Raw genomic sequence first — 20,545 nt, forward strand, 5'->3', positions numbered from 1 at the left:
TACAAGGCCATCTCGTAAGAAGTCTATATAGACCTATCTCTAGAGCACCCACAAGAAGGAAAACCAAATGTCATATGTAAGCTCAAAAAGGCATATATATATATATATATATATATATATATATATATATATATATGGCCTAAAACAATCCCCCTATGCATGATTCACCAAATTGAGTTCAACTCTCGTAAAAAAGACTTTCATAGTACTACTGTTGACAACACCATGTTCGTCAAGAAAAGCAGATCATCCATAGTAGTCATGATACTCGTCTATGTAGATGATATAGTTATAACTCATAATGGTTAACTAGGAGTTCACAATCTCAAGGATTACCTACATCACATGTTTGACATCAAGGACTTAGAAAATTTGTGATACTTTCTGGGCATCGAAGTTGCCCACTCTAAGAAAAGTTTGTTCTTCTTTTAAAGGGAATATGCTCTTGACCTCCCTAAAGAGGCCGGTAAGACTAAACTCGAGCTCATTGACTATCCTACAGTTACCAGACCTGATATCACTCAAATAGTGAGTCTTGTCAGTCAGTCCATCCATGCCCCAAAATTACACCACATGAATGATGTAGAATGTATGCTAAGATATATCAAAAGGACACCCACGCAGGCGATAATAGATGAAGATAAATGGACACCATGAAATTGAGGTATACTCAGGTAATCAAATGATCCAAAAAAAAAATCACTAAATAATGATTTACATCATATCTGTAGGGTCTGATCAACAAAAAATGCTTAATTTTTTGGAAAATTTGAAGCTTTTATTAGGTGGGAGTAGGGGTGGCAATCGGGTCGGGTTGACTGGTTGGCGTGTCAGCATACCTCAACTCGAACCCGACCCGTTTATTAAACGGGTCGGCTGTGGCAAACACGAACCCGACCCGTTTAATAAACGGGTAACCCGACACGACCCGCCAACCCATTTAATAAATGGGTTGGGTCGGGTAAACGGGTTTTCAGGTTGGCGGGTCGGGTTGGCAGGTAGGCAGGTTGGCGGGTCGGGTTGGCGGGTCGGACTGACGGGTTGGCGGGTCGGGCAGACGGGTTGGCGGGTTGACCCACCCGCCTAACCCGTTTATTAAACGGGTCAGCCGGGTTGGCGGGTTGGCATACCCCCAACCCAAACCCGACATGTTTAATAAACGGGTTACACGGGTCGATCCGTTTATTAAACGGGTTGGCTTAAGCCCAACCCGAACCCGCCTAAGAGGCGGGTTGGCGGGTCGTGTCAGAAATTGCCACCCCTAGGTGGGAGTAGGGATGGCAGTGGATCGGGGTGGGTGCGGGGGACAAACTCTCCACCCCCGCCCTGTTTCAATTTGTTTTTCTCCATCCTCATTCCATCCTAGTGGATGGTTGGAGACCTATTTTTAAGGTTACGAAGTAGGAACATAGAGTTGTATATATATAAGAATGATTTAAATGGCAATTTCTAATTGAAAAGGGTTTATTAGTAATTTCATTAACAGAAATCGATGGGGCAAGCCGGGACGGAGTCGGGGCAAAAGTAAGTCAATCCCTGCCTCACGAATTTTGATTTTCACTTCCATCTCGGGTCAATTCCCCGTTTCATGTCCTCCATTCCTGCTCCAAACAGGACAGGTTCTCCCCCATCAACTGCTAGAGCACCCTATCATTACTATTAAATAAATAATTAAATAAAACAAATCTGGCCAAAAAAATCCACAAATGAAAGGGTCTGGCCTAGGCCGTTACTTTAGCGGGAAAATAACGTGAATTTAAAGGTGCGAGGGAAACCTTAAAAATGCAAGGAAAATGTGGGAGGGTGCAAGAGAGAGAGAGTATAAATATTGGGGTAAAGGGGGGTTTTTGAAGGGGTCGGAAGAAGCGCAGAAAGGAGGGTGTTCATACGTTTCTGCAACCAACAACAAACTCAGATAAAACCCTTCCCCTTCCACTTCCCCTTATTCCCTTATTGTTCCCATCTCTCTCTCCCCGTAGTCTCTGAGAGCACTTGCCGAAAGTGCACCCTCTGCCTCAGTTTCTCTTCGACCGGAGTTTTCGCCTTTTTCAGATTGGCGAAGAGGAACTCTCTCTCTCTCTCTCTCTCTGGGCGGAGATAGGTAGGAGATTGAACGCCCCAGCGCACACAGGTCACGCTCGTGTGCTTTCTTTCGGGTATTGGTTTTGTTGAATTCTGCCGTTGGTTTTTTCCTTCTTGGGGAGGGAGGAAGGATTGGGAATTTTGGTTTTTTTTATTGAGGGGGATTGAGGAAAGAGGGTTTTCTTATCGTATTCAGCATTCGGTTGTTTGGGTTATCTTGAGTTTTTCTGTTTTTCTGTTTTTCATTTATTTGTTTTTAGAGCACTTCTTGTGTGCTTTCTTTTGGATGGGTTTTCTCTCTGTCCACTTCTCCGTGGTTTTTGAAGATATCGTTTGCGAGGTTTCATTTAGGATTTTATTGGTTTTAGTTCAGTTCGGTATTGGGTATTGGTCTTTCGTTTCTAGGGCTTCTTCTTCTCTCTCAGAATGACTGTTTAGGGCCCTCTTAATTCGTGGGGAGAATTACAGTCTGGGTTTTCAAATGAGGGTTTGATTTGGAGGGTGTATGCAGATATGTGCATTGCTAAGAAATGAAGGTATTGAGAGTGAATTCATCAGGTTGAATTTTTGCTGATCTGCGGGACGTGGTAGCCCATTCTTCAGCGTCTCTATTTTCTGGATCGATTGCTTCCCATTGGTCCTCCTCTCTGGGTAATGAGGCGCGTGGGGTTCCTGGTTCTGCGTAGAATTATGTTGCGAAATGGACGATTTTGACACAAAATCTGGTTGGCGGGTGAAGGATGTGATGTCCAAGGAGAAAGAACTGTAGATACATCAATAGATTTGGTGACCTTGCTGATTCCTAAGATTTTAACCAAGTTTCCATGTGAAGAAGTGGCACAGCGGATAAATATTCTACAAGAGTTTTTGTCATTCTGCAGGGAGCAGTATGGGTTAAGATTATGTGTTTTTTTTATCAGAAGCAGGCCTGCCAAGCTGGTGACAGTCTCTAATTTTTATGTGGGATTCAGGGTGTGGATTAGTTCTACGGAGACCAGGAAGCTTTGGAATTGTTGTGCAGTTGGTGCTGCAGAGATAGTGGAGAAAGTTGGTGTTCTTGGGTCTAGAAGAGCGGAAGGCGTAGGGGAGTTTTGCTTTTTGTTTTTTTATAGAGTTTTGCATTGTTGAGTCTGCATCCAACAATGCTTTTTATGGACGGCAGTTTGTGTACCGGATTATCAATTGCCATATGGTCACAGATGATTTGATCATGGTTGAGAAGTGCCATGGAGAAAGGTGAGCCAGCACTTGTTCCTGAATGGTTGAAGGCATCTACTGGAAGCACAGTGGGGGGTGGCACCACCCCCCATCACTTCACTTCATCTTCTCAATCGGGTATTGAATATTTGAAATTTTGAACTCTAATTTGTCATTTTTCATAGGTTTTGGTGTGTAATCTTCTAAAAGTCTTCAATTTCTCATTATTTGTTAGATTGCTTGTTTATTTACAGATGATTTATTGCCTTCAACTAAAAATCGATCATCTCATTTGCAATTTCCTGGGTCGAGTGTTAACTGTTATGACACTCCTCGCTCTTCCTCATTCGTGGAAAGGAATTCAGCCTCTCACTTTCGTCAGAGTTCTAGTAGTAATGGTGTTATGATGCATGACAGGGATCTGCTATTAAATTCACGTCCATATAGTAGTTTTGGACGGAATCACCGAGCTTATGACTATGATTGTGATAGGGATGCTCCACGACCTGATCGGAGTAGAGACCGGGAAAGAGACTTTGAATTTCGTGAGAAAGATAGGTTGGCATTGGGGGATGTTAGGGACAAGGATCGTGATTATGCTGATTCTTTGACAAATAACATGCCTACCATCAGGCCTGAGAAGGAGACCTTGAGACGGTCACAGTCCATGATTTCTTCAAAAAAGGGTGAGAGAAGTGAGAACAGGGTTAAATGGCCAGGGAGTGAGTTGGGAAGCATGAAAAATGGCATGGTTAATGGGGGAAGTCTTGTGAGCAGTATTCAGAAAGCTGCATTTGAAAGAGATTTCCCGTCTCTAGGTTCTGAAGATAAACATGGACAGCTTAGTACAGGAGCTCCTGATATGGGTAGAGTTCCTTCTCCTGGCCTTAGCACGGTTGCTCAAGCCTTACCATTAGGTAGCACATCTGTTATTGGTGGTGATGGCTGGACATCTGCTTTAGCTGAAGTTCCTGTTATAATTGGAAACCACAGCCACATGCTTTTATGTGTTCAACAAACTGCTGCAGCAAGTGCAGTTTCTGTGCCACCAAGCACACCATCTGGTCTTAATATGGCTGAAACATTAGCTCAAGCTCCTGCGTGTGCTCGTACCACCCCACAAGTATGTGTTTTATTTTAAAATTGCTGAGAAACTGTTCTATTGTTTTATGCCTTATTTCCTTTGATGCAGGTGTCCATCGAGACTCAGAAGCTTGAGGAATTGGCTATTAAGCAGTCAAGACAGTTGATCCCTATGACATCTTCAATGCCTAAAAACTCGGTAAGAAACACGAGTTATCCTTTTCCTTCTCTAAAGCAGCTCCAGTGAACCTAAGTTAGAATAAATTAGTTGCATCTCCATGTTGAGGTTGCAGGAAACAATGATTTATCAGTTTCCTGTTCTGAAGATTCTTTTTAAAGAATGCTCTGAATTTAACACAAACTTATTATAGAGTTTTGGATGTATTTGGAACATTTGATCCCCAATCTCATACTAAGTTTTCACCTGATGAAAAAGTATGGTCCAATTAATTGGTTTAAGAGTGTTGTATACCTTTAGGGAAACACACGATCAAGGAGAAGATTATTCAGTTAATCTGACAGAAAAATGCAAATAGACTTTTGAGCGTTGCAAGATCATGATATTGGAGTAAAGTAAAAAATACCTATTTGATCATAGCTGTAATTCTTTGTAATGCTCCACTTTGTATGCGCTTGGATAGAGCAGGTTCACTCTTTGGGTCTTCCTGTGTTTGTGGGTTTCCGTTTATGCATGTGTGCGTGAGTGTCTGAGCTTTACTTGTGGGTAATTTATTTGTTAATCTTTTTCCTTTTAACTTTTTGTTCCTTCATCTAGGAGAAGGAATTCCTATGAACAAATTTTCTTCGATGGCTGAAATTACTTTTTTTCTTTCTTAATGAGCATTTTGGTTAGATAGAAGCTGCAAATTGATATATACATTACCTGATTGCCTTTTAGGCAAGTGGGCTTGAAAGCTGAAACATCTAACTTATGAGATTCTCATTTGGGTTTTTTTGGAAAGCATTTATGATTCCTCTAATGACTGACTATGGATGATAGAAGTTATGAAACTTTATTTATTCCTTCTAAGCAATTGTAACAATGTTGAATTAAGAAAGTGTGCAAAATTATTGCATTTAGTCATAAATTTCTTGTACTCTTTGGTGTTTCAACTTTCAGTTAATAGGTCTAGGTACACTGTTTTATTTTTTCCTTTTTGTAGCCACTAGTCCATTAAAAAGGTTCTGTACACCTTGGTGGTTACCTATTTATAGAAACCACATGGGAAGTGAGTGAGAAGCATGAGATGAAGCACATAGAAAACATAAAAAGAAGCGTGAGAGGACACATAAAAAACATGTAGAATACATGAATGAAGCGTATGGGAAGCATAGGAGAAGTTTGGGAGAATCAAGATTCCCATCAAGATTCAGAAGCGAGGAGCAGCACATTTTCAAAGCAAGTTTCTAGGAAGCACACTTCCCACCTATCTAAGAAGCTTCTAGTAACTCTGTTTTTTTTCACAATCATCCAAAAAAAGATATAACAAATTATAAGAATACTATTACCACCAATCTTTTAGTGTCAAAATCTTGGTTCTACCTAGAATCCAATGCATTAGGCATAATGAACAATGTGGGATTTGAACTTGAGGTTCTCAAAGACCTTTTTGAACTTAAATCTCTCTCTCTCTCTCCAAAAAAAAGGAGTTTGGAGAAGTGGGAAAGAAAAAAATATATAGAAAAGATCATTCTTGGCATTCAAAGATTGCAAATACATCAAATATGCACACACATACACATTTCTATTACTTCCGTGTTATGTTGTGTGGCAGGCTTTTGATATGTTAAGAACCAGCACTGGAGCAAAGGTCTGACAGCCAAGTCAATGACATCCCAGTCAGCCTAAGTAGAAAAAGTTAGATTGAAGGTGCTATAAAATTGTCAGATTATATTGATCTATTTGGGGGAAACCTCTATTTGGCGCTGTTTGGAATGCCACCCATTTTTTGATCTCTTAGTTTCCAAAACAGGTTATTTTACAACTCCCAATGTGTGAATATATTGCAGATAAGACCTCTATTCATATCAGCCCACATATTTCTGGTGTTTGCTGAGTTATTTCTTGGTTGTATTATGATAAGTGGGGTGTTGATAGATGTGATTAATGATATAATTGTCACAAGGGTATTCTTCAATTTTTTGGCACAGCTGACACCAGGATTGGTATATTGAAATAGGTTATTTTTGGGATGCCTTTTCTTGATTAGGTTAGCAGATATTAAAGATAATGAAATTCTGTTATAGCCTTTGTGGTTTGAATAGCTGATGCAACAAGATCACACGATCTCATTGTAATGAACTCAAGGAGTCTCCACACACCTCAAACAAGAGGCAAATATGAACCCACAATAGTCACTCAAGGGTTTAGAAGAGCACTCAACACATAAAAAATATAATCTTTATTGATAAACACATACACATAAAATGCATAGAGATATAAGGAATAAGAGGTCCCATTTATAGAGTTAACATGAGAGAGAGAGGACAGCAAATAGCTGTTGGGGAGCTCCCCAACAGCTAGAAGGCCAAGGAAAAAACTGCCCTTGGCCAAAACCTAAAATATCTAATTAAATAAAAAGAAGAGTAAAAAGAAAGAATATTAAATCTATCCCTAATGGACAGTACCCTATTACAAAAGAAAATTATAGAAATAACCTTATTGGGTATTCTAATTACAAACAAGAGAAAAATACATATATATGAATATGTATATATGCATATACACAAAAGTATATATCTATATATACACATACGTAAGTGTATATATAAATATGTACATACACATATTCTAACACCCCCCCCCCCCCTCAAACTCACAGGGAGACCACCAAGAGTTTGCCTAGGAGAAAGTGAAATCTTGGAGATGAAAGTGCCTTAATGAAGAAGTCTGTTAGTTGATACTCAGATGGTACTTATGGCAAGGTGATGGTCTTCTTCAGAAATTCTTCTTGAACATAATGACAATCCATTTTAATATGCTTTGTGCGTTCATTAAATGTATGGTTGCCTGTAATATAAACAACTATCTTGTTGTCACAACATATTTTGGAGGGTTCAGATATATGAACTCCCAAGTCTTCAAGTAATTGTCTCAACCACACTAATTCAAAAGTCATAGTGGTCGTAGCATGATATTTGACTTCTGTAGGGGATAGAGACACCATCTGCTGCCTTTTGCATTTCCATTATATCAAGGAAACACCTACAAAAACACAAAACCCAGTGGTTGAGCGACGATCATTGGCATCTCCCCCCAATCCGAATTGGAATATGCAATTACATATAATGGGGAAAAAATGATAAAAACAATCCATGATTAATTGTATTTTAACATATCTAACTATCCTCATTATGACACTCATATCTCTAGTAGTGGGAGAGTGTTGAAATTGACTATGAATTGCATATGCAATATCAGAACGAGTAAAAAAATGTAAGTTAAAGCCCCAATCATCTAGCGATATGGAGTTGGATCTTTCAGAGGTTTTTCATCATCTCTCTTCATTTTTGCAGTTATGACCTCTGGGGTATCAACTCGCTTCTCATTCGTAAGACCTGATCTTTCTATTATCTCGGTTGCATACTTAGTTTGCGACAAAAAATATCTACAGGGTGAATAAGCTACTTCAATTCCAAAAAAATAATGAAGGAAACCAAGATCTGTCATATTAAAGTTGGCCTTGAGAACATCTTTGATATAACTAACTTCATTTTTATCACTTCATGTGATAATCAAATCATCCACATAGAGAAGATAATTATATTTGCATCAGAAAACTTAACAAACAGAGCAGTATCAGTATAACAAGATTTAAAGCCTAGTTGAACCATCACATTACTAAAGCGTTCATACCAAGCCTTAGGGGCTAGTTTTAGACCATACAAATCTTTACACAAACGAAAGTCATTTTCATGTAGAAACCCTAAATCTGGGGGAGGAACCATATAGACTTCTTTATTAAGATTTTCATTAAGAATAACATTTTTAACATCTATTTGATGAATGGGTCATTTTCTAATAGATGTTATGGTAATAAGGGTTCTAACTGTGGTGGTTATGAGAACAAAGGTTTTTTCATAGTCTATTCCATATTTTTTACTGAACCCCTTAGCTACTAGCCTAACTTTGTATCTTTTTAGAGTTCTATCACTCTTAGTTTTTATTTTGTAAAATCATCTACATCTTATAGTTTTTTTTACTAAAGATAAGGGTTGAATCTCTCAAGTTTATGCCTTTTCTAAAGCTTTTAGTTCACTATTCATAGCTTTAATCTATTCTTGATGACTTTTAGTTTCATTGTAGGAAGATGGTTCTACTTAGGAATGAATGGCTATAGTTGGGTTCAAAAGATTTATATGAGACAAACCTACCAGCTTCTTTAGATATCCTCGTAGATCTTCTATTACTAGATTGATCCATGTCTTGACTTTGGGAGTACCTTTCTAATGCACAAGGAGGATTGTCCTCAATACGACAAGTATAAACTTGTATTTTATTATGAGGTTCAACTATATTAATGAAAATATCATTCTCATGTGCATATCGCCGACCCCAATTGTTTTGGGATGAAGGCGTAGTTGTTGTTGTTGTTGTTGTTGTAACATTCTCATGTGCATCATGAGTGTCATCATTGTTACTTTCATTTACATTTTAAATATCATTGTTGTCATTATCATCAATATCATATAATTGTTGTCATTATCATCAATATCATGCTCAACGATATTATCATGTTTTTAACTAAATCAAATAAGGAAGAGTACTCACAATTTCTTGGACTCAATTTTGTTAAATTCATTTTTTTTTTCAAGAAAAGTTACATTTCTTGACACATAGAGTGTTTGTCCTTTTCTACATTATAACACCTATATCCTTTTTGGTTTTCGACATAACCTAGAAAACACAAGGAATGAATTTGGTGAAAAGATTATCAATTTTGTTATTAAGCACAAAACATTTACAAAAAAAAATTCTCAACCTCTTATAATCGAGAAGAATTTTAAGTAATTTTTTCAATAGGTGATATTTTTAAAGATAGTTGAAGGCATCCTATTGATAAGGTAGACCACCGTAAGGGCGGTTTCAGCCCAAATTTTTTGTAACATCTTTGGAAATGATAAGAGTTTTAGTTGTTTCAATAATGTATTGACATTTTCTTTTGGGCAAACCATTTTGTTGTGGGGTATATGGACAAGATTTTTATGAATAATCTCATTTTGATCAAGGTAATTTTTTAAATCATTTGATAAGAATTCTCTTTCGGAATTGGATATAGAAATTTTAATGGTAGTTTTGAATTGATTTTTGACATAACTATGAACTTTTTTAAAACAATCAAACACTTTAGATTTGAGTCTAAGAAAATAAATCCATGTATGCCTACTATAATCGTCTACAAATATCACATAATAAGATACTCCTCCTTTAGATATAACCGGTGTCAGCACCCATACATCCGAATGTATTAACTCAAATGGTTCTTTAGAAACAAAGTGACTAGGTCCAAAAGGCAAATATTTCATTTTTTTTTCAAGAATACAATTTTCACAAACGCCTTTTTCATTACTTTTTCAAGAAAAGGAAACAAATATAATTTGGATATAATAGGATGTCCTAATCTCCTATGCCAATTTCCTATACCCTTCTTTTTAACAAAATTACAAAACTTTGATTTGATAGTTCTAAGTTCATGAGATCTCCTCTTTTATGGCCTAACCCAATCAGCTTCTCGGACCAGAGATCATGCACCAAACCACCACTAGATGAAAAAATCACTCTACATCCATGATCGATAATTTGATAAACGGATAGGAGATTTAGATTTAATTTTGGTACCACTCTAATATTTGGAACATAGAAATTTTGATTATTTTTAGAAAAGTTTTTTAAATTTTCAAAACGTTTGATTTTTAAAGATGTCTCATCTGCGGTTGAAACATGAGTCATTTGGGTTAGTTTGACATTCGGATATAACAGACTCATTAAGAAATGTGAAAAGAAGCACCGAAATCAAGAATCCAAGAAGTCTTATCGGGGTCCACGGATGTAGAAACGGCTGCACCGGAAAGAGAAGATGCTTGATTCTTGAGTAGTGATTGTAGAACCTCCACAAGTTGAGCAAAAGACATATCTCCAGTACTTTTGGAACCTCCATCTACACCACTTTTCTTGAATGATAGCCCCATGAAAGCCACTCTCTTTTCTTCTTTGTGATCTTTCATTTTCCTCTTAGGACAAAAAGGTTTGATGTGGCCCGGTTCGTTACAAAAGTGACATGATTTTCTTTTTGGAATCATAGTTACTTATATTTCTTCCAAAATGAGGAGACTTGTAGACTCTTGTGTGATTTCTGGGCCTTGACATTGCGAGCACCGCTTCTTCATCTTTATTGGTGGAGGATTTCTTCAATCTATTCTCTTCCACAGTCAATTTTTCTAATGTTTTGACTATGGAAGGAACACGTCCTCTACGAAGAAGGACTGACTTGGTCCCCTCAAATTCAGGTCTAAGCCCATTTACAAATTGGTAGAAATGCTTCGTTTTAACTTATTTTTATAAAATTCTATATCTAAGGGGCAATGTCATTTATGCTCTAAAAGGGCTAATTCATCCCAAAGGTGTGAAAGAGCATTATAATATTCTCTTATGTTCATGTCACCCTATGTCACATGGGTGCGGGTGTGGGGGTGCGACACTTTCAAAAAACTTTGGTGCGGTGGTGCAACAAAAATATAAATAAATATATATATATATATATATATATAGGATTTTTAAAAAATGGGTCAGACCTGAGTCGGGTCTGGACCCGACCCAGACCCAAATTGGATGTCCCACCCCGTGCTTTTATAAAGCAACAGAGGGGTTAGGGTTTTCTCATTCGAGAAAACCCTCCCCACCTTCGCCTGCCCTGGTCTCTCCTCTCGTCTGACCTCCAGCCGCCGACCGACGACTCGCTGGAGCGCCGACCGATAGCCTCCCACCCCCTGTGCTCGTCCTTCTCCCTCTCTCTGTTACCCTCTCTTCCCCCTCGGTTTCCCTCCCTCTCGAGCTCCCTCAGACACCGGAACCCCAACGAGCCCCACCGCTCGTTTCTCCCTCTCTCTCTCACGATGTTTTTTCGACAGTCGACCCCCCTCCTGCGGGCACCCTGTTCGCCGGCGACTTCAGCGCCCTCCGCGGCCTTCTCAGGTAAACCCCCCTTCCCCCGAGTCTTCTTCTCTCTTCTCCTTCTCCCTCAACCCTCTTGTTCTCAGGTCGGTGGACCAGGGCCACCATCGTGGTGGCCCTGGGTCCCTCAGGGAGGGCGGTGCTTGTTAGTTTTGGATCATGGATCCGACCCGCACCACATTCCAAGGATCCATCTTGGGATGCGTAGGCGGTGGCATGTTTGTAATTTGGTTTTACTTCTTGTGTAATGTCATACTATGTACAACACTTATAAATAATAAGTAAAAGAGGGAAACCCTATTGCCGCCGACCCCTCTCTTCTCTCTTTACCTCATCTCTAACCCTTGCAGGTGGATATTTCTGACATGGTATCAGAGCACAGGCGCGAAAATCAATCATCTGGAAGGCCTCTAAAGACCAACACGTGTTGCTAAAGGACGTAGGTTTATTTCTGTCCCTTCTTCCTTAATCAGTTTTTGCTTCTTTCCTTCTTTTTCTTAACCCTCTTTCACGTCATTCCAGTTTTTCTTTTTGGTTCTTCTCATTCTCAATATTTCTGGTACGCACGTCTTAACATCCTGTTTCAGTCTGCCGAGTTTTTGTTTTTCTCCCCAAAATATTTCTGATTCTTTCCCTTTTTCTGGTTCGCACGTTACTATTCTCTGTGTAACGTGTGTGCTGATATCTTTTTCAGCACACAGCAGCATTGCTGCTTCCTTTTCTCTGTGTAACGTGTGTGCTGATATCATTTTCAGCACACAGCAGCATTGTTGTTCCTTTTTCTCTGTGTAACGTGTGTGCTGGTAGCATTTTCAGCACACAGTAACATTGTTGTTTTCCTCTTTCTCTGAATAACGTGTGTGCTGATATTATTTTCAGCACACAACATTGCTGTCTCCTCTTCAATACACTATTAGAACAATTTTGGCTTCTCATTCTTCATATAATCTATGGATTCCAAGTTGAACCCTAGTTTTCTTACTCACCTCATGACCCACAAGTTAACTCATGATAACTACTTACTTTGGAAACGTCAGATTGTGCCTTTTATTCGCAGTCATGGTCTTTATGGGCATCTAGATGGGCGATCACCCGCCCCACCTACACATATCATGCAAGAAATAACAGGTGAAGATGGGAAGGTGAGTCAACTTCGAACCACCAATCATGCTTATGACATATGGGTACAACGGGATCAGACATTAGTTGCTTACATAACTTCCACACTTTCTGATCGTGTTTTACAAACTATTTCTGATGATCAATCTGCTGCCGAGTTGTGGAATGGACTAGCTCATTCCTTTTCTCAGGTTTCTGAATCTCGGGCTTTGCAACTCAAGTGACAATTCCAATCCATGCGAAAAGGAAACAAATCTATTACAGAGTTCATGGGGGATGTCAGGGTTATTACAGATCAATTAGCTGCCATTGGAAGTCCTGTATCAGATAAGGACATGGTACAACAGGTATTAGGTAGCCTTGGACCTGAATATTTCATGTTTTGCACAACACTCTAGGTTGTCTCAGTTCTTTCATGTTTTGATGATCTTTAATCTAAGCTTTTGCAATATGAGGTCAGTTTAAATCAGGAACACACGTCAGATGATACTCATCCTGTGATGATGGCACATACGCTTATTCAAACAGGAGCCTTATTTACTCCTCCTCGTCCAAATGGAACAACTATAAACAAAGGAGGATTACTACCTACACCAGTTGGAGGAGGCCTTGGCTCAGGCAGTGTACCACGAGGGGGACGTGTTCATACTTGTTTTCTATGCAACAAGCGGGGACATGTTAAAGCAAATTGCTGGTACAATCCTCAGAACCGGATCAAAACAGGGAGGCCAGGGCAGAGGGCAACTCAGACGTTTGCACGCACTCCTCAAGGACAGGTTCTTCCACATGACGTACAAAATATCCTTATGACTACTTTCAATCAGATGAACTTGCATCAAAATGATGATGGTGTATGGTATATTGATTCAGGGGCAGCAGCACATGTTACTTCTGATGCAGGTAAATTTTCTCACTTGACTCCTTACACTGGAAATGGCACTATAGTCATAGGAGATGGATCTCACCACCCCATCTCTCACACTGGAAATGTCTCCCTTTCTTTGCCTGAATCTCAATTACCCTTGTCAAATGTCTTACTCACACCTGCTATTCAAAAGAATATTCTATCTGCGTCTAAATTAGTTGATGAAACAAATTCTTCCGTTGAATTTACTCCTTCTATTTATCTTAAGGATCTTCACACCAAGAAGACGCTCGCTAATGGTGAACGGCGCGGGAACATGTACGTCTTTGAAGAATCTCATGTGCCTTTGAAGACGTCGTCTTCCGTAGCCGTGGCTTCTTCAGCTCCTTCCTTTCCAACATTTTTTAGTCGATCCACAGATCATAGTTCTTCATCTAGAGTCTTGAAACTTAATAAGCCAGACTTATGGCATCTTCGTTTGGGTCATTGTAGTCAAGTTTTTCTTGACAAGTTGTCTGCTAAAGGTCTAATACCCGCATTCAGTTTAGAGTCAAAATGTTCAAGTTGTCATTTATGCAAAAGTCATGTACTCCCTTTTCATAGTATCAATAAAAGAGCAACAAAGCCTTTTGAGATTATATGCTCAGATGTTTGGGGTCCTGCGCCCACTGCCTCTTTTTCTGGATCTCGATACTATGTACTCTTTCTTGATTCTTACACTCGATTTAGTTGGATTTACTTCATGAAAAACAAACATGAAGTTTTCAAGTTGTTCAAACAGTTTCATGCACTAGTCCAAAACCGATTCAATACCAATGTTGTATATTTCCAGTGTGATGGGGGGAGAATACATATCCCATGATTTTAGTGAATATTTGAAGGAGCATGGCATTACACGTAACATTTCTTGCCCTCGTACCCCTCAAAAAAATGGAGTAGCTGAGAGAAAACACAGGCATATTGTTGAGACAACCTTGAGCATGATGCACACTGTGGGTATTCCCTTCTCTCTTTGGACCGAGGCTTTCCATACAGCTGTTTACGTTATCAACAGGTTGCCCATGACCATCCTTGAAGATAATTCTCCATACTTTGTTCTTTATAATTGGCATCCATCATATGAAGAACTACATCCTTTTGGTTGTGTATGTTATGTTCACATTGATCATTCATTGAGAAATAAGTTTCAAGACAGAGTTGTACAGTGCAAGTTTCTTGGGTATGCAGATGAATATAAGGGATACAGGTGTTATGATCCTCATACATGCAAAATTCGGGTATCTAGAAATGTTGTTTTTGATTATGAGAATTTTGACACTCTGGGTTCGTCTTCCACAGATACACAGGACAGTTATGATCCTTGGCTCAGTGACTCACTTTTATATGACTCGTTGCCTTATGAGGATTCATCTTTATTGACAGACAATGAGCCCTATACTTTCGATGTGGAACCGCATATGGAAGACATTCCTCCTACAACAACATCCTCACGTTTTTCTAGTCTTGTTTATTCTCGTAGAGCTCATCCAGTCAATGATGAGACTCCTCTACGACGTTCCACTCGGATTAGACATCCTATAGATAGCTGGGTAAGTTATAACAATTTCTCTTTGGATTTTCAAACATTTTTAACCAGAATGTCCAAAGAAACAGAACCTTCCTCCTTTCATGATGTTGTACATTCCCGTGCCTGGGTAGAGGCGATGAATGAGGAAATAGAAGCATTGCATGAATGCAATACATGGGAAATTGTACCAAGGCCAGATAACAAGAATGTTGGCAGGACTATGATGAAACGTTCAGCCCAGTAGTAAAATTGGGCACCGTCAGGATTATCATTGCATTGGCATTACAACATGGATGGTCACTCAGTCAACTTGATGTTAAAAATGTCTTTTTGCATGGTGAACTAAAGGAAGAAGTTTACATGGAGCAGCCACCTGGTTATAGTATGCATGATTCATCCAATTGGGTATATAAACTTCGACGCTCTCTTTATGGCTTGAAACAAGCTTCTCGATCTTGGTTTGAGAGTTTTTCCACGAAGATCCAACATCATGGGTTCACTAAAAGTGTTCTAGATCATTCATTGTTCATATTCAAAAGTGATTCAGCTATTGTTTGGGTGCTTATATATGTTGATGACATCATTATTATCGGGAGTGATGAGGTTCACATATCTTGGGTTAAGTCTATGCTGATGGCTAAATTCAAGATGAAAGACTTGGGTCCCTTGCGATATTTTTTGGGTGTGGAAGTTGATAGTCGACATGAGACTATTACATTGAGCCAACATAAGTACACCATTGATATTTTACTTGCTACAGGGATGGAGAATTGTAAACCAATTAGCACACCTTGCCTTCTAAATCATAAGCTAAGTGCTAAAGAAGGCACTACTTATCATGATCCTACTTTGTATCGTCGAGTTGTAGGGATGTTACAATACTTAACATTCACTAGGCCTGACATAGCATACTTTGTCAATCAGGCTTCACAGTTTATGCATGCTCCTACAGATGTACATATGGAAGGAGTAAAAAGGATCCTTCGGTATTTAAAGGGTACGATTGAAGATGGCTTGATGTACACCAAGGACACAACTTATATGTCAGGGCATCAACTATTCACCTACACAGACACGGACTGGGCGAGTGATCCTGACGAGCGCAGATCAGTTTCGGGGTATTGCATTCTTATCGGCAATAATATTGTAACATGGAGTAGCAAAAAGCAAAAGGCAGTGGCGCGATCTAGTATTGAAGCAGAATATCGTGCAATGGCAGCAGGAACAGCCGATGTTACATGGGTGAGACATCTACTGCAAGAATTACAAGAACCGATCTCGTCCTCTATGCTTCTTTGCGATAATCAGAGTGCTATTAATATTGCCTTCAATCCCATCCTTCATTGTCGCACGAAGCATATCGAGATCGATCAACATTTTGTTAGGCAAAAGGTGGAAGAAAAAAAAATTGAACCTGCATATGTTCGGTCAGATATGCAAGTTGCTGACATCTTTACCAAGGGATTATCCACTCATCAGTTTTGGGCACTCAAAGGCAAGTTGAGCATGATCAAAGACCATACTCAACTTGAGGGAGGCTGTTAGTTTTGGATCATGGATCCGACCTGCACCACATTCCAAGGATCCATCTTGGGATGCGTGGGCGGTGACATGTTTGTAATTTGGTTTTAATTCTTGTGTAATGTCATACTATGTACAACACTTATAAATAATAAGTAAAAGAGGGAAACCCTATTGCCGCCGACCCCTCTCTTCTCTCTCTTCTCTCTTTACCTCATCTCTAAGACTCTAACCCTTGCAGGTGGATATTTCTGACAATGCCGAGCACCTCCCTCGACCCTCATTTTTTTTATTCAAAAAATGTACACAAATGACCCTGGGTGCATTGACCTCACCCAGGATCCCGTTGACAGCACCGGGTGCCGCACGCGCACCCACGTCGCGTCGCGTCGGCATGGGTGCGACACCCAGTTAGCCGAGTCCCTATGACTTAGATGTCACCTTAGGTCATTGTTCTCATTTTATTTTGGAGGTTACATACACGTTCTACGTCTTTTAAAGAGTATATATCTTGGAGACATTTTCATGCATCACTAGCAAAATAAAAAATTATCAAATTAGAACACTTCTTTATATCAACACTATTGATGAGCCATCCTATGATTTTAGAATGACCCATCCTTCACTATTTTCATCTTCTTTCGTAATCGGCAAAAACTTTAATCTTGTCATCTCCTTGAAGCGCTATTTTCTTGTCATTTTCGTTTTTGGCGAGCACAAAATTTGGTTCATTATCAGTGCCATCAACCAAACCCCATAGACCATTTCCCCAAATTTTATGTTTTACTATGGATGCCAACATCACATAGTGTTATTGAGTCTCATGGAATAGTAAATGTGACTTCTCGGTCATCCTCTATGGATACAATAGAAGAAGAGAAATAGAGAAAGAAAAAGAAATAGAGAGAAACAAAAAATAGAAGCCGGATTTTTTGGACACCATGAGCCCATGATCACACGATCTCACTTTCACACCAATGAGCTTCACAATAATCACAATACCGATAGCTTTGATACCATGTAGTGAACTCAAAGAGTCTCCACACACCTCAAACAAGAGGCAAATATGAACCCACAAGGGATGAAAACACAATAGCGACTCAAGGGCTTAGAAGAGCACTCAACACACAAAAGATAGTCTTTATTGATAAACACGTGCATTTTATAGTCTTTATTTATAAACACGTGCACATAAAATGCATAGAGATACAAGGACAAGAGGTCCCATTTATAAAGTTAACATGAGAGAGAAAGAGGACAGCAAATAGCTGTTGGGGAGCTCCCCAACAGCTAGAAGGCCAAGGACAAAACTGCCCTTGTCCAAAACCTAAAATATCTAATTAAATAAAAAGAAAGAAGAATAAATCTGTCCCTAATGGACAGTACCCTATTACAGAAGAAAATCATAGAAATACCCTTATTGGGTATTCTAATTACAAACAAGAAAAAAATACATATATATGAATATGAATATGTATATACACAAAAGTATATATATATATATAAATATGTATATACACATATTCTAACACTGATTAGCTGGACTTGATTGCGACCTGTAGGCTGCATTTGCTCTTCTACTTGTTAATCTCCTTTTAAATCCTTGAGTACAATAAGGACTCATCATTTTTTTTCATCCTTGCTTCATGAACAGGCACTCAACCCTTCAGATAAACCAAAACCTAAAACAGCACGACCTGGATCTCTGCTTGTTAACTCTGTGCGTGGACCTGTAAGGGCCGATACTTCCAAGACATCTCAAGTTGGGAAGCTTCTTGTTCTCAAGCCCAACCGTGAAAAGAATGGGATCTCTCTCGTCTCCAAAGATAGTTTGGGGTCTTCCAATTCAACTAAAATTGCAAATAGTTCTAATATTTCTCCTCCAGCTGGATTTGTTCCTAGTAACTCGAACCCAAATTTTGTAATGGATCCTAAGTCTCCAACATTGTCAGCAAGTCAGATCTCTGATGAGAAAAAGCCATCTGCTCAAGGCCAAAATAGGATTGAGTTCTTTAATTCTCTGAGGAAGAAGACTACGAATGTGACAACAGCTTCAGCACAGCCTAATCCCACTTTACTCTCTGATGTGGAGAAGTTGGTGGAGCCAATATCTGAAGTTGATTCTGTTTATCAGATGAAAGATGTCCCTGTTGCAGATTCTGAAGTTGCTGTGTGTGATAATGGTGATGCCTGTGAAGAATCATTGGACATTCTGGCTGATGGTGAGAAGGGTGCAGATTCAAATGGAGTTTCAATTATGGTTGTTCCAGAAGAAGAGGAGGCAGCTTTTCTGAGGTCCCTTGGATGGGAAGAGAATGCTGGTGAGGAAGCACTGACTGAAGAGGAAATTAATGCCTTCTATGAGGTATACTCTCTCTCTCTCTCATGTGTGTGCACTATGCATGCACTTTCACAGGCTGGAATGGCTATTTTAATGAGTAGAATAGCAACATATATTGAAAAACGTCATCTCCTTTTGCAGTTAATGAAGCTAAGGCCATCTGCTTCATTCCATCATAGAGCTCAGCATTTCAGGGTCCCTGCATTTGAGTCTAATGCAGTTGATGGCTTAGACAGTACTACTGCTGGACTAACTTGGTCCAAGTCTGAGACTGAAGGTTGATTAAGGCTCAGCATCAATGGTTTCTATTATAGGTTTTCTTTTCTTTTTATTTTGGGATTGGTCTGAAATTGACACCAGTGGTAGATTGTGGTTGCTTCCAAAGTTTCAGAGGTATTTGCAGGAAATGAAGTGGAGAATTTTCTGTTTGAGCATTTGTTTTGGAAATCAGCGTGTTCGCTAGAGGGCATGAAGTAAATGTACACACCAGTTTGTGAAGGTGGAAATGCAATAACATGTTTCCAGTTCCTCATTTTTTCCCCTGGTTATGTAGGTGCTGCCCTGTGAATTCACTGTAATATTTCAAAATATCTCTGACTGTAAGGTTAGGGTGTCCCTTTGGTTACTGGTCTGAGGAAAATCAAGCTTAGCATCTCTCTCACAACTACATTTTGTTTTCTATAAAAACAGGTGGCTGCGTCGATGCTTTGTTTTGGGAAAAAAGATGATGAATATCAAAATATTTTAGCTTACAACTAATTCTTTTCATTGTTTGTTACATGGTGTTGGACTTGGAAATTGTCAAGTGCGATCCTTCTACATTTTAGACGAGGGTTAGTTCTGTTCCCATGCTTCTGAAATTGTTGTTGGTTTCGTAAGAAGAGAGTTTCTTGTCATTGGTTGGCGATCACACACAGGCTTTCAGGAAAATTGTTGCATGATTTGTTAATCTGGTTACAATTCAGTAAAGGAATATTTTATGAACGTGGCAAAGTTTCAGTTTTTTATGTTTTCAGCAAAAAAAAATTCAACTTGGTGGACGTGGAACATAACAATCCGACATTTCAACTATTTACGTGTGACCACCTAACATCTACATTTATTGCGTGAACATCATGTTTTTTCTTAATTTGCCTGGAGCGCCTTTTTTGAGATATATTATCACTTTTTCTGCTTTTTGCTTATGTAAACGATCTTATTGAGCATATTTTAAACGTTTGATTTGACTTAATCACAGTCTAATGATTATAAGTCCAAGTGCATTTACGTTGCAAAGGCAAAATGCTCTGCATTTACGTTGAAAGGTTAACTGTTATATTTAAATACCTGATACATCTGGTGGTTCGTTTGTGATTAATCTTTTCCTTTTTTTTGTCACGTTTTAAAGTTTCATTTTGCCCTTATTAGAGGTGAGACTGTGTTTGTGTTGCATAATATTGTTAAAAGAGAGAACTAAGACAGTCGAATACTAGGATATAGTTATTTTCTTATTGATGATGCTCGTCTTTTATGGAAATGTTTCTGATTAAAACGAACTCCTTCAGACGTACTCAGGCTTCAATTGAAATACAAGTGGCAACGGCTAAGTAACTTTATGAA

The 20,545-nt window shown here is 39.1% G+C and overlaps 1 protein-coding gene across 1 annotated transcript; it reads left to right on the plus strand.

Annotated features, from left to right (window-relative positions):
• The first annotated feature begins 1,847 nt into the window (after positions 1 to 1,847).
• On the plus strand, positions 1,848 to 19,698 carry LOC149812222 (uncharacterized). Its single transcript, XM_089993229.1, has 5 exons — positions 1,848 to 3,417; positions 3,534 to 4,402; positions 4,472 to 4,561; positions 18,260 to 18,970; positions 19,088 to 19,698. Exons 1-5 carry the CDS (start codon positions 3,309 to 3,311, stop codon positions 19,226 to 19,228), a joined length of 1,920 nt encoding a protein of 639 aa, XP_089849355.1. The 5' UTR covers positions 1,848 to 3,308; the 3' UTR covers positions 19,229 to 19,698.
• The last annotated feature ends 847 nt before the right edge of the window (positions 19,699 to 20,545 follow it).

This window comes from Nuphar pumila, chromosome 17 (assembly GCF_984573655.1).
Source record: "Nuphar pumila chromosome 17, dmNupPumi1.hap1.1, whole genome shotgun sequence".
Lineage (NCBI taxonomy): Eukaryota > Viridiplantae > Streptophyta > Magnoliopsida > Nymphaeales > Nymphaeaceae > Nuphar > Nuphar pumila.